This window comes from Oncorhynchus mykiss, chromosome 6 (genome assembly GCF_013265735.2).
Source record: "Oncorhynchus mykiss isolate Arlee chromosome 6, USDA_OmykA_1.1, whole genome shotgun sequence".
Taxonomy (NCBI): Eukaryota; Metazoa; Chordata; class Actinopteri; order Salmoniformes; family Salmonidae; genus Oncorhynchus; species Oncorhynchus mykiss.
In genome coordinates this window covers 49,339,125-49,353,729 of record NC_048570.1, presented here as the reverse complement: position 1 = coordinate 49,353,729, position 14,605 = coordinate 49,339,125, and the positions used below count along the sequence as shown (strand labels likewise).

General features: G+C 43.8%; 1 protein-coding gene across 1 annotated transcript; it reads left to right on the top strand.

Moving 5' to 3' along the window:
* Nucleotides 1-4,536: 4,536 nt before the first annotated feature.
* On the top strand, nt 4,537-6,872 carry LOC110512256. Its single transcript, XM_021592749.2, has 3 exons — nt 4,537-6,018; nt 6,211-6,289; nt 6,676-6,872. Exons 1-3 carry the CDS (start codon nt 5,206-5,208, stop codon nt 6,837-6,839), a joined length of 1,056 nt encoding a protein of 351 aa, XP_021448424.2. The 5' UTR covers nt 4,537-5,205; the 3' UTR covers nt 6,840-6,872.
* The last annotated feature ends 7,733 nt before the right edge of the window (nt 6,873-14,605 follow it).

Here is a 14,605-nt window from a genome sequence, read left to right as displayed (position 1 = left end):
ACAATCAAGGAGTGTTTTTTGACAGGCTGAGATATGGAGGGAGAAACCTCTCCAACTGGGGGGGGTAACGTTGACAAATAACAGTGTTATGAGTTTGGTAGGCATACCTATGTTTCTAACACACACCTAAACCAAAACTACAAGCTATAGCAGAGCTCTAAAACATCCTTACCTATGCAATGTCCATCAGTAGAGGGAATCTCAGTCTGTTCCTGGACTGAATGACAGTCCTTTTTGTTTGCTCTCTTGGAACGCTAACAGATGAAAGGTAAAGAAAATGGTACAGAGAATAAATAAATGGAACACTTCTGAATCCAAGGCAACAATTTAGTGATGAATAAAACATTTAATGTATATGTCCTATCATAGCCACATCAATAACATCAGCACCTAACTGGAACAAAAAACAAATGCTAACTCCCTGCTATACTTGAAGTTGATCCTGAGTTTGGTCATTGAAAAGCAAAGGAAGCTCCTTCATGCTTTCTGCTCAGCCCCCCTCTCTGTCTCAGCCTGGTCTGATGGGTTTGTTGCAGCAGAAGCTGGTCTTGACGCCTCCTTGCATCCCTGTACCAGCTGCTGGGTCAAGGACTTTACCAGGACTCTGTCAAATGCAGGGTCCTGGGAGGAAATAGCTGCTTGCAGGGTTTCATAAGAGCCAAACTCCTCAATTAGTTTTTTATGTACACCTCTGAACCCTTTGGATGTTCAGGTTCTGGGAATATGCCTGTGTCCTGGAGAATCTGGATGCAGACAGAACTCAGACAGGACTAGTCTGATGAGTTGCTGAGATGTTTCTGTCAGATCTGCTGCCTGTTGGGATGGTCCATCTAGGGCTGAAGGTCTGATCTCCGATAGAAACCTTATCACCAGTATGGTGACAAAACAGATGCCATTATCTTTGCTGGAGTCCATCAAGTACTGCAGTGGGAATGCAGTGGCACTGCTGATGTCTGGGGTGATTAAGATCTCCCTCAGATGGCCAGAGCTGCTGGGAATACACATATGGTAATGGCTATAGTGTAAAACACAGAAACCTCATAGAGGTCACCGCATGTGTGGGAGGTGGTACTGGTACGTGGCCTGGCTCACGGCTAACTGGTGCTACCTTCGTGGCAGTGGCGTTATCCACTATAGATCCACTATAGCCAATCGGTAGCAGCGATGAACCGGTGCCAAGGTCCATAGTTTACAGCAAGGATCAGGTGGAGTATTGGGCTCTAGCCGTGTATGAGTGGGGTTCGGGAGAACAGCTGAGTAAGCCGGGAGGTGGGCCTCAGGGATAGCTTCGGTCCTGGATGCCACGATGAGTACAAGCTAGCTGTGAGCTAGTTAGCTGCAAGCTGTGATCTAGCTGTGAAGATCAGAAGTAGTGGTCCAGGGATTACGGCAGGAATCCGGCGTTGTTGTGGAGAGACAGTCCGATACTAGTAGACTGGCGAGTATTATCCAGGCTAAGAACAGGGCTGGTATCTGTGCAGAAGGTAAAAGCCGCTAGCATTGGCTAACTATGACTAAATAGCTTTTAGCTAATTAGCTAGTTAGCTTCTGGAGGTTCTTGAATGTGTTCTAAAATAAAATAAAAAATAATAGCGATACCGTATCACATTGGGTGAAGCAGTGTTACCTCTTTGCTATTAAAGTGTATTGCTCTCTGTTTATGACTGATAATAGGACGTAACACAGGGATGAGGAGAAAACAATCATTTGGATCCTACACAACACGTTGTTGTACCTAAATAATTCCACAAGAGGGCGACATATAAACATTTCTTAAAACCAATTAACCTCTACTGCCTTCAGTCCATGACGTCCCCGACTAACTAAAAGTCTGCGTCTGCAAAGATGCTCTTTTATCATAACTCGACATGAAAGTAGCAAAGCCAAAACAGTCAATGACATGCTTTTCGGGATATACAATTAGCTATGGTGGAAGAAAAGGTAAGTGAAATATAGGGGAAGGTAGAACATGTTTTACAGTAAGTTTAAAGTTGTTATCACCAATTTAGCTCTGATAGGCCTTTGGCAATCCAAGCTTTTGGGATCGTACTCAAGGCTACTTGGTTTAGCCTGGCTATAGCCTAGGGATACAGTCCAATAATATCTCTTTCTCCTGAAGTGTACACTCTCGTTCGCTTCTTCCTACAAATCTAAAATCATTGGATTGGTGGAGGCATGGGCTAGAGAGGAATATGCTACCAAATAGCACCTTATTCCCTAATGTAGGCCTACTTTTAAGGAATGCACTATAAGGAATAGATCAATGAACTGGCTCACTAAATGGGGTACCGAAATAAATCCAAAAGAGGTCGACACGAAATTAGACTAGGTTTATTTCTGTTTTGACCTGCTGAGTCGCAGTGCTTAGTGAACAGATTTCAATGTGGGCCTAGCTGTATCGAAAACGGTTGATGGGGAAAGTGTGTAATCTGATCAATATATTTCCCCCCCAATATTAATGAGAGAATGGGAATGTGCATAAAGGTTTAACATTCCATGACGTGGTATGAAGTTCTTAAATCGTCAGTGGCTGCAATATTGTCCTCAGTAAACTCAACATGAGTGAAAACAACACAACAACACGTTTTTCGAGATATAAAAAATACTGTATGCTATTATGGATGAAGAAAATGTAGGTTAAATGACACAACATATTTGGGAATGTAACTAAGGAAAACGTCATTTAAGATAACATAGGCTATTGCAAAACAAATGTCTAATTCTCTCTATTAAGTCAATCACCAGTTTAGCTCTGATATGGCTGTAGCTCTATGATGTCCTTTGCAAGAATCTAATCTGACATTGACATGAAATTCCTATGTCCTTCAGGTAGTACAGAGAGATGATGATGATCCCCCGAGGGAGGGGAGGGAGGTTGTTGAGGAAGAACCAGTGGCCCAGCTCAAGAAGGAGCCCAAGAAGACAGGAAAGGTAAAATGGCAGGAGTGACAGGGCAACTACTAGACTAGTAACACTCAATTGTCACAATAGCTGCATTGACCTGATGTAACATGTCTATTATTTGTGATCTGGAATCTATTCTATTATATTCTATCCAAGGTGAAGAGGAAAAGTAGTGCCAAGAAGTCAGGGGAGCAGGGCACTGATACAGATGCAGGTCATAGATTTTCCCTCTGTAGTATGTTGGTTCTCTAAACCTGCATATCATAGATAAAGGTCATGTTAGAAACTGTAGTCAGTAAGACATTTTGCATGGATAGTTTTATTCAATAGTCCTATTGTAGCAATTTTATCGAAGTATTGTATTAAGAGAAAAGCGTCTGACTTATCCTGAATTGTCCTAGTTGATAATAACATATTTAGGATTGAGGAATAAACACCCGGACAGAGGATCTGTTATTGAGCTCTTGGAGAAGAATGCTCTTAAGGCTGCATTCGGCCCAGGCAACAAAGTAGAGATGGAGGACTGCTACCCAATCCTCATCTCATTCATGCGCAATCTTACTGATGAGTATGTTAGAACCATGTTTTGCTCTAGCCTCACATATTTTGTGCAGAAGGAAATAAAAAGTAAGTAAAACACATTTCTTTTTTCTTTTCTAGGCAATGGCAAGTGATCTACAAAGGATTTAAAAAAAACTGTAAGTTTCTTCATCAGCCTTTGACCTTTGATTTGGGAATGTTGTGTTGAATCAAGAGAGAGGAATTAACCATAGTTCTATTCTGCTATTACGTTCATTAATCTGTCATACTTCATCCAACTTTGAATTCAGCCACAGATAAGGAAAACGATGTTGGTGAAATGCATTCTGTTCAATCTAGAATACTTTACATCAGAGTCTCATTGCCAAACCTGCTGTGTTCTGTTTTGTTTGTGCAATGCAGATGACAAAGGAACAGCTTGCAAAATTGTGCAAGACCATTGTCAACTTCATTGCACAGACCACCATGCAGATCCTGCTGCCGGCCCTGGCCCGCATTCTAGGGGTGACGGGCTTTTATGACAACGCTGACTCACTCAAGAGGGGTGGCAGTGCAAGATCCTTCACTGCCTTTGAGCAGAAAAGACTAGAGCTCATCCAGGAAGTTAAATATTTGGCGAAGTAACTGTGGCGGCAGGGCTCTCCGACCAAGGTCTAGCACACCCTCTTCCAAGAGGTACTGTATGTTCCCCATAATGTGTGTGTGTGTGTGCAGTTATTCCTAACCCTCAAACTGATGAACAATAATTTCCCCATTTCAATATTTTCCAGCTTTCTAACAGGTGTGTTTTGCAATATCTAATGCACACATATAAATTACATTTAGAATACTCAATTATAATGCTTGTTAGATTTGTTAGCACTAAGATATCGATTTTCCAACTTCAGACAGCAATTAACATGCTTTGCTTGTTCATTTTAAAGTTCCCAGACCTCACTGAAAGTCCACCTGGGAATGCCAGAGGACAGTATCATCAGCAGTGTCCAGGAGCAACTGTCAAAATCTGACCAAATGGTGGCTGCAGGACAGCTTTCACAAATAGATAAAGTGGTTGGAACTATGCTGGAGAACATTGAGAAGATAAGCAGCGAATGTGGCGAGGAGTCACTGCGGTCTTCCTCCTCGTTGTCATTCTCAACTGCCAAATCACAGAAGACAGAGTGGGAATTTGCACTCCCATTCCTTCTGAGTTACCCGAGAGTACTGCTCAGCCCATTGTAAGATGCTCAGTCATTGACATGAGCGAATCTACTAAGCCAAAAACAATGGTGTGTGATGCCAGAACAAGCATGTTTGCCATAGCCGATACCATCATGAAGAAGGTATATCCAGAGGCAGAAGGGCAGGTTACATCTCACCCTGATCTAACAGATCCAATAGCTAGACTGGAGGAGCTCATATCTCAGGGTAGGATTGGTGCTCTCTCCCGTGATCTCAGTCACCAAGTCAACCGCATAATTTCTGATAGCAACTTGACCCCTCTGGGACTGACAGTGGCGGCTGGAAAGAGTGCATCTGATACCATCCTTTCGAAGCTGAAGAGGAATGACAAGGTGGGGAAGCCCACAACTTACGAGCTGGTTCAGCTGTTTGTAGAGGAGTCTGTTAAGTGCCTCCTGCTTCCTAGTTTTGTGCCCTATTCAACTTCAATGAGTTTGGCTCAGGGGGCCAAGGTGTTGGCTAGAGTGTCTGAAGATAGAATTTCATGCTCTTCTTCTTCTTCATCAGTATTTAGTGACAGTCAGTCTCTTTACCAAAGTTATGGTAAGCCAGGTCATGTACTCTGTGGATTCTGATGCAGAAAGTAGAGGATCCTCTCCAACTGAATCTCTCCAAACATCTGAACCCACTATATCTGATGTAGGCAATCTATTGAGTGGCAAGTCCTCCCCTCGGCTGTCTCCTTCTGGCACCATTATGGCAACAAGCGAGACCTCCAATGCAGCACAAATCTTGAAGGCCAACATTGATGGAGAGGAAGTGGATACCACCAGTCATTCTGGTGTAGCTCAAAACATTGTCAGGGACGATATGTCAACCAGCCCAGACATGGTCAAAGATGTCACACTTCCAACCCCATCCTCTGATAACTTGGGCAGTGATGATGACGTCACCGGCCTCATCAGCGTGTTAGTAATGAGAATTCTAACAGAAATCCAAACCCCAGCAGAAGATTACCCAGTTGACGTCACACGCAAGTCACAAGACCTGATCCCTAAAGTTATGGAGGTCTTCTGTGCATGGTCAGGCTGCTCTGAGACACAAGCCTATCCAGAGAACTTGAGGATTCATAAAGTCTACAGAGTCGTCTATAAAAATCTGTTGGAGGAGTTTGGCTCTGAGAAAATCCTCCAACAGGCCGTGTCGACTCAGGACTCTTCATTTGATAGGATTCTTGTCAAGTCTTTGAGTGAAGCGCTTCTCCACAGATGTAATGAGGCATTGAGGGCAGCCTCAAGAACATCAGTCAAAACCACCGGGCCTAAGGCTCTTCCACTGGCTGAGGATGTGAGGGCTAGCAGCGGGAAACTATCTTTTCTACAAAGGCTGGTCAGGCTGACAAGCAACTTAAAGGTACAGCAAACATATTTAAATGAACAGTTGTGAGTAAACAATGCTATTCAGTGTAAAAATATAAAACCATCCGTTCATTCCAAAACCAATCATAAATGTTGTTGTGCTGGTGTGGTAGGTGTGATTGTTATCATCATGAGGTTGGTCAGCTGTGACATTTTTTAAAACATGTTTTTCTCTTTAAATACTTAGCTATTCAAGAAGGGGAACAAGAAGGATTCCCACCGCTCTGAATCAGAACAAGTACAGACCACTGCTGAAGATGGCATGCGTAAGTTCACACAACAGGACATTGTTAGTTAGATTACTTGTTAGTTAGATTACTTGTTATTACTGCATTGTCGGAACTAGAAGCACAAGCATTTCGCTACACTCGCATTAACATCTGCTAACCATGTGTATGTGACAAATAAAATTTGATTTGATTTGATTCATTGTCTGTTTGAGATATTGGTGTACAAAGAAATGCCATTTCAAAATAACCTTACAAAGGTTATATACGCAATCAGTAGTCATCTCTTATGTAAAAGTAATTATATTCTCCAAAACTCAAGCTGTTGGTTCTCATTTTATCAGTGTCAGTTATGTTGAGTTGTAACATACATTACATCATTTCTGAATTAAAGTGCATGTAAACGCTCTCTCTCTCTTCTGTAGTGCCCAGCATAGTGCCACATGCTGCCATGTCTGCACTGCCAAAGGATCTCCCCGCCAGCTCCCAACAGGAGACGCCTCACAAACGTCCACTTCTCGTCAGGATGTTTTCTGCCATCTCCAAAGGCCTGTTCAAGCCCTTCAAACAGTCCTTAAAGACCAAGTAACTTCAGACAATTTATTAAACGTCATTCATTGCAATAAATTGGCCTTTGTCTTCTTATGTGCTCCCGTTAACAGACCAGATTACAATACTGGTCTTTTAAATGTTAGCAGTGATAGCAACATTAACTATAGTGGTGTGTGTATAGCCCTTCTACACAGTCTGACTCTTCTGACACTGTGTGACATGCCCTCTGATCCAGTGATCTAGGATATTCTGAGTGGCTTTAGGCCTGAATCTCTGCCCTCCTGCCCAAATAAATGTTTTCTCTTCTGATATATCTGCCACTCTTCAGCAGCCAGCAGGGGAAAACAGACAGCGCTGTTGAGAGCTTTCTTTTCTCCCTCATGACTAAAACACTGAGAAAGGCTTTTATCTATTGCAGCATATTCCATCTTTTGATTTAACCTATTATACGGTAGAAGTACCCATTATTTCCCAACGGTTATATCACAGGAAATGTGTTATAAAAAGTAAACTTACAGTGCATCCGGAAAGTATTCAGACCACTTGACTTTTTCCACATTGTTACGTTACAGCCTTATTCTAAAAATGATACAAATATTTTTTCCTCTCATTAAGCTACACAATCAATTTTAGAATAAGCCTGTAACGTAACAATGTGGAAAAGGTCAAGGGGTCTGAATACTTTCCGAATGCACTTTATGTAATGAAAATATTAGCTGGTTGCCACTATAGATAGCTAGGTTATCCAGTGCAGTGGTAATACTGCCTGCCTTGGGAGATAACGTAGGATGCGTGCTTATCCGGGTGCCAGAGACACAATCACAAGCTTTCTTCAGACTACATAGCTCAAACTTACAACGTAAAGATATGATTATCACTACATAGGTTTTTTTTTAACAAGAAGGGTGTTTTCTATATCTACCAACTATGAAATTACAGACATCATAAACGGTAAGCATGAGAATAATATCATCAAGGCGGACAGGGACAATGTATGAATACACAAAACATTATTCAAATGGACATTCCCCAAATGAGCTATGCACCAGACCATAGCCACAGGATATCTATGGAGTAACATTAATATATTCATCAATTTAAAAAAAGGCATGAATATTGTTTTTCTGCTTTTCTGATCTTAAACCTCCCCTGGATGTTGGTCCAGGTTTCCTCCAAGGGAGACCTTCTGAAACAGTTGCGAAGGAAACAGCCGACAGTTACAGTACTGTGTTGAAGATAGATGATGACACTCTTAAAAGACAGGTCATTCCTTTACATGGAGCAGTTCCTTAAACCAGGTTAGATTCAACACAGCCACCTCAGACTGGGCTCCACCACTCCTTCATAACGCTGGATCTCTTCATAATGCTGCTCCTCAGTCACTGAGTGCATTTACACTGATGAGATGTCCTGCTTAGCCTAGCTGAAAGGGGAGCTCTAACTAGTCCTGCGGGCACCTAGCTGCTGCCCCCGCTAGGCTTGGACTGGGTCTTGCACCTCAAGGCCCCTCCGCGAGCCTGGCCCTTGGCTGGCTGCTGCTGTACTGAGGACTCTGCTGCAGCGGAAACTGGGGCCTGTTGGGCCGGGCTGTGAGGAGGGGCGGTATCTGAAGCGAGGCAGCTGCAGTCACCACCTGCTGCTGGAGGAGCTTCTGCTGAACCACCTAGGCTGTGCCTGATGGAATCATCTGGACCTGGGGATGTAGTCTGGGTCAGGATCTGTTACGAGACAGGATGAGGGTCACATTAAATCATACAGAAGACAACATGTTATAAAGTGTAAGTTGATCACTCGTGGTTGTAATCTGTTGATCACTCGTGGTTGTAATCTGTTGGCACCGTCCCTAGGTGTCACTTCTGTAGCAGTATTGTTAAGAGTGTATGATTGTTTTTTTAAATTTTAGGCAAGTCAGTTAAGAACAAATTCTTATTTACAACGACGGCCATAGGAACAGTGGGTTAATTGCCTTGTTCAAGGGCAGAACGACAGATTTTTACCTTGTCAGCTCGGGGATTTGATCTGGCAACCTCTCGGTTACTGGCCCAATGCTCTAACCACGAGGCTACCTGCAGCCCCACATACATACATACGTACATACATACATTGTATGTATGTATGTATGTATGTATGTATGTATGTATGTATGTATGTATGTATGTATGTATGTATGTATGTATTGTGTCGAAATCTGCACGGAGCCTTCACCGTGCGCTGCCACTTTAAGAGCGCATGAGCAGTAAGGAAGGAGGAAATGAAGAGGGGTCATTCAGCTCTTTGGGGAGGAGCTTTTTGGTGGCGCGACAGTTTGATTGTGTGTGCTGTGCTGCAGAAGTTTTGTTTGTTTTCAGCGTGTGTAGTTTATAGAGTATTTAACTCAATCATCGGTGTAATCGCTCTAGGTCGTGGTTGTTTTCGTTTGGGACCACGCCCGTTATGGATCGCATGGATTAGTAGCAACATTGTTGCGAAGCTTTAACATACAAACCAACAAACCATCGGACAGTCAGACAGTACACCTGCACGCCTGAAGACCACAGCTAAGATCTCTCTTGTTCTCTTTCTCTTTTTCTCTTCCCTCTATCATTCCAGATCTTTACCCTGCAACAGACTCTCTATTTTTCCAATGCACTTCCCATTGAAGTTCATTAGAGCTGGACTATTATTGCCCTGCCAGAATTATTTGGACATTTTAGTTAAAAGGGAGGTTGCTTGCAAGTTGTGTATTGTTACGTGAACTGTATTGAGGTGTACTAATGACATGTGGCCGAGAAGACTGTGGACATTTTTAAGGCCTTTGTTGTGTCGATGAACACCCCCCACATTCATACCCTCTGCACTCATTCACTAGAAAATAATACAGATTATTGCAAATCCTATGTTGATGACTGGGTTCGTTCTTGTATGAAGTTGCTGTTGAATTGCTCTGCCATTATTAGTATTACTATTATTGTATGAGGTATTCTTGTTTGGGTTACCCCTGTGCTGTGATGTGGGTTTTATATGGTGTGTATTCTTTTTTCTCTCCACTGGCTATCTGGTAAACAGGCTACCCTCTAGGCAGTCTCTTCTGCTGATGTGTGTGGGTCTGGTAGTGGTACTCTCTATTCTACTCTTTTCCTTTCGGCATGGATAATACCTGCCTGGCGCCCGAACAAAATCTTTCTTTACCCCTCTCTAATAAATACCGCTACAGTATGTATGTATGTATGTATGTACAGTGCCTTGCGAAAGTATTCGGCCCCCTTGAACTTTGCGACCTTTTGCCACATTTCAGGCTTCAAACATAAAGATATAAAACTGTATTTTTTTGTGAAGAATCAACAACATGTGGGACACAATCATGAAGTGGAACGACATTTATTGGATATTTCAAACTTTTTTAACAAATCGAAAACTGAAAAATTGGGCGTGTAAAATTATTCAGCCCCCTTAAGTTAATACTTTGTAGCGCCACCTTTTGCTGCGATTACAGCTGTAAGTCGCTTGGGGTATGTCTCTATCAGTTTTGCACATCGAGAGACTGAAATTTTTTCCCATTCCTCCTTGCAAAACAGCTCGAGCTCAGTGAGGTTGGATGGAGAGCATTTGTGAACAGCAGTTTTCAGTTCTTTCCACAGATTCTTGATTGGACTCAGGTCTGGACTTTGACTTGGCCATTCTAACACCTGGATATGTTTATTTACTACCATTCCATTGTAGATTTTGCTTTATGTTTTGGATCATTGTCTTGTTGGAAGACAAATCTCCGTCCCAGTCTCAGGTCTTTTGCAGACTCCATCGGGTTTTCTTCCAGAATGGTCCTGTATTTGGCTCCATCCATCTTCCCATCAATTTTAACCATCTTCCCTGTCCCTGCTGAAGAAAAGCAGGCCCAAACCATGATGCTGCCACCACCATGTTTGACAGTGGGGATGGTGTGTTCAGCTGTGTTGCTTTTACGCCAAACATAACGTTTTGCATTGTTGCCAAAAAGTTCAATTTTGGTTTCATCTGACCAGAGCACCTTCTTCCACATGTTTGGTGTGTCTGCCAGGTGGCGTGTGGCAAACTTTAAACAATACTTTTTATGGATATCTTTAAGAAATGGCTTTCTTCTTGCCACTCTTCCATAAAGGGCAGATTTGTGCAATATACGACTGATTGTTGTCCTATGGACAGAGTCTCCCACCTCAGCTGTAGATCTCTGCAGTTCATCCAGAGTGATCATGGGCCTCTTGGCTGCATCTCTGATCAGTCTTCTCCTTGTATGAGCTGAAAGTTTAGAGGGACGGCCAGGTCTTGGTAGATTTGCAGTGGTCTGATACTCCTTCCATTTCAATATTATCGCTTGCACAGTGCTCCTTGGGATGTTTAAAGCTTGGGAAATCTTTTTGTATCCAAATCCGGCTTTAAACTTCTTCACAACAGTATCTCGGACCTGCCTGGTGTGTTCCTTGTTCTTCATGATGCTCTCTGCGCTTTTAACGGACCTCTGAGACTATCACAGTGCAGGTGCATTTATACGGAGACTTGATTACACACAGGTGGATTGTATTTATCATCATTAGTAATTTAGGTCAACATTGGATCATTCAGAGATCCTCACTGAACTTCTGGAGAGAGTTTGCTGCACTGAAAGTAAAGGGGCTGAATAATTTTGCACGCCCAATTTTTCAGTTTTTGATTTGTTAAAAAAGTTTGAAATATCCAATAAATGTCGTTCCACTTCATGATTGTGTCCCACTTGTTGTTGATTCTTCACAAAAAAATACAGTTTTATATCTTTATGTTTGAAGCCTGAAATGTGGCAAAAGGTCGCAAAGTTCAAGGGGGCCGAATACTTTCGCAAGGCACTGTATGTATGTATGTATGTATGTATGGTGGAAAATAAGAATTTGGTCAATAACAAAAGTTTATCTCAATACTTTGTTATATACCCTTTGTTGGCAATGACAGAGGTCAAACGTTTTCTGTAAGTCTTCACAAGGTTTTCACACACTGTTGCTGGTATTTTGGCCCATTCCTCCATGCAGATCTCCTCTAGAGCAGTGATGTTTTGGGGCTGTTGCTGGGCAACACAGACTTTCAACTCCCTCCAAAGATTTTCTATGGGGTTGAGATCTGGAGACTTCAGGACCTTGAAATGATTCTTACGAAGCCACTCCTTTGTTGCCCGGGCGGTGTGTTTGGGATCATTGTCATACTGAAAGACCCAGCCACGTTTCATCTTCAATGCCCTTGCTGATGGAAGGAGGTTTTCACTCAAAATCTCACGATACATGGCCCCATTCATTCTTTCCTTTACACGGAGCAGTCGTCCTGGTCCCTTTGCAGAAAAACAGCCCCAAAGCATGCTGTTTCCACCCCCATGCTTCACAGTAGGTATGGTGTTCTTTGGATGCAACTCAGCATTCTTTGTTCTTTGAGTTTTTACCAAAAAGTTATATTTTGGTTTCATCTGACCATATGACATTCTCCCAATCTTCTTCTGGATCATCCAAATGCTCTCTAGCAAACTTCAGACGGGCCTGGACATGTACTGGCTTAAGCAGGGGGACACGTCTGGCACTGCAGGATTTGAGTCCCTGGCGGCGTAGTGTGTTACTGATGGTAGGCTTTGTGTGTGTGTGTGTGTGTGTGTGTGTATGTATGTCCTCTCACTGTCAACTGCAATTATTTTCAGGAAACGTAACACTTGTAAATATTTGTACGAACATAAGATTCAAAAACTGAGACAAACTGAACAAGTTCCACAGATATGTGACGAACAGAAATTGAATAATGTGTCCCTGAACAAAAGGGGAAGGGCAAAATCAAAAGTAACAGTCAGTATCTGGTGTGGCCACCAGCAGCATTAAGTACTGCAGTGCATCTCCTCCTCATGGACTGCACCAGACTTGCCAGTTATTCCTGTGAGATGTTACCCCACTCTTCCACCAAGGCACCTGCAAGATCCCAGACATTTCTAGGGGGGAATGGCCCTGTCCTCTCCATCCGATCCAACAGGGCCTAGACATGCTCAATGTGATTGAGATCCGGGCTCTTTGCTGGCCATGGCAAAACACTGACATTCCTGTCTTGTAGGAAATCAGCCATACTGCTCGTTCTGTGCGTGGTGGCATTGTCATGCTGCAGGGTCATGTCAGGATGAGCCTGCAGGAAGGGTACCACATGAGGGAGGAGGATGTCTTCCCTGTAACGCACAGCATTGAGATTGCCTGCAATGACAACAAGCTCAGTCCAATGATGCTGTGACACACCGCCCCAGCCCATGATGGACCTTCCAACTCCAAATCGATCCCGCTGCAGAGTACAGGCCTCTGTAACGCTCATTCTTTCGACGATAAGCGCAAATCCGACCATCTCCCCTGGTTTGACAAAACCGCGACTCGCAGTGAAGAACACTTTTTGCCAGTCCTGTCTGGTCCAGCGACGGTGGGTTTGTGCCCATAGGTGACGTTGTTGCCGGTGATGTCTGGTGAGGACCTGCCTTACAACAGGCCTACAAGCCCCCAGTCCAGCCTCTCTCAGCCTATTATTCAGTCTATTCAGTCTGAGCACTGATCGAGGGATTGTGCTTTCCTGGTGTAACTCGGGCAGTTGTTGTTGCCATCCTGTACCTGTCCCGCAGGTGTGATGTTCGCATGTACCGATGCGGGTGTTGTTACACGTGGTCTGTGCAGGTGTTACACGTGGTCTGCCACTGCGAGGACCATCAGCTGTCCGTCCTGTCCTGTCTCCCTGTAGCGCTGTCTTCGGCGTCTCTCACTACGAACATTGCAATTTATTGCCCTGGCCACATCTTCAGTCCTCATAACTCCTTGCAGCATGCCTAAGGCATGTTCACGCAGATGAGCAGGGACCCTGGGCATCTTTCTTTCTTTTGGTGATTTTCAGAGTCAGTAGAAAGGCCTCTTTAGTGTCCTAAGTTTTCATAATTGTGACCTGAATTGCCTACCATCTGTAAGCTGTTAGTGTCTTAACAACCATTCTACAGGTGCATCATTGTTTGGCGCCCCGGATAAACCTCCAGTATAAAGGATAAACCTCTAGTAGTTGGCAAACTCAAAAAATCACTGCACCTCTTTTACCGTGGTGGGAGTTGGCTAATTACGCACGGCTGCAACCCATACGGCATGACGAGGTACTCATAATGCCCTGAGGTGGTACTAAATTCGGTCTTACGCTCGTCTCCCTTCCGAATACGCACCAGATTGTACGCACTCCTGAGATCCAGTTTATTGAAGAAGCGAGCCCTGTGCAATCAATCGCCATACAATCGCCATAGCAATAAGAGGTAGCGGGTAACTATACCTCACCGTGATTTCATTGAGACCTCGATAATCAATGCACGGGCACAAACCTCCATCCTTCTTCTTCACAAAAAATAAACTCGAGGAGACAGGTGAAATGGAGGGCTGAATGTACCCCTGACGCAGGGATTCGGAGACATATGTCTCCATAGCCACCGTCTCCGCTTGCGACAGGGGATACACGTGACTCCTGGGAAGTGCAGTGTCTACCAGGAGATCTATCGCACAATCCCCCCGTCGATGGGGTGGTAATTGAGTCGCCTTCTTTTTACAGAAGGCGAGAGCCAAATCGGCATATTCTGGGGGAATGCGCACGGTGGAGACCTGGTCTGGACTTTCCACCGTAGTAGCACCAACGGAAACCCCTAAACACCTACATGAATACTCTCGCGACCACCCCGTGAGAGCCCTCTGTGGCCAAGAAACAGTGGGGTTATGACAAGCTAACCAGGGTAGGCCAAGCACCACGGAATACGCAGGAGAATCAATAAGAAAAAGATTCATCTTTTCC

Excerpts from the sequence above, each read along its gene's own strand:
- LOC110512256 (XM_021592749.2), top strand. The coding sequence starts at position 5,206 with ATGGTAAGCCAGGTCATGTACTCTGTGGATTCTGATGCAGAAAGTAGA. Across the intron at positions 6,019-6,210 it reads GGCTGACAAGCAACTTAAAG|CTATTCAAGAAGGGGAACAA; the intron begins GTACAGCAAACA and ends TTAAATACTTAG. Across the intron at positions 6,290-6,675 it reads CACTGCTGAAGATGGCATGC|TGCCCAGCATAGTGCCACAT; the intron begins GTAAGTTCACAC and ends TCTCTTCTGTAG.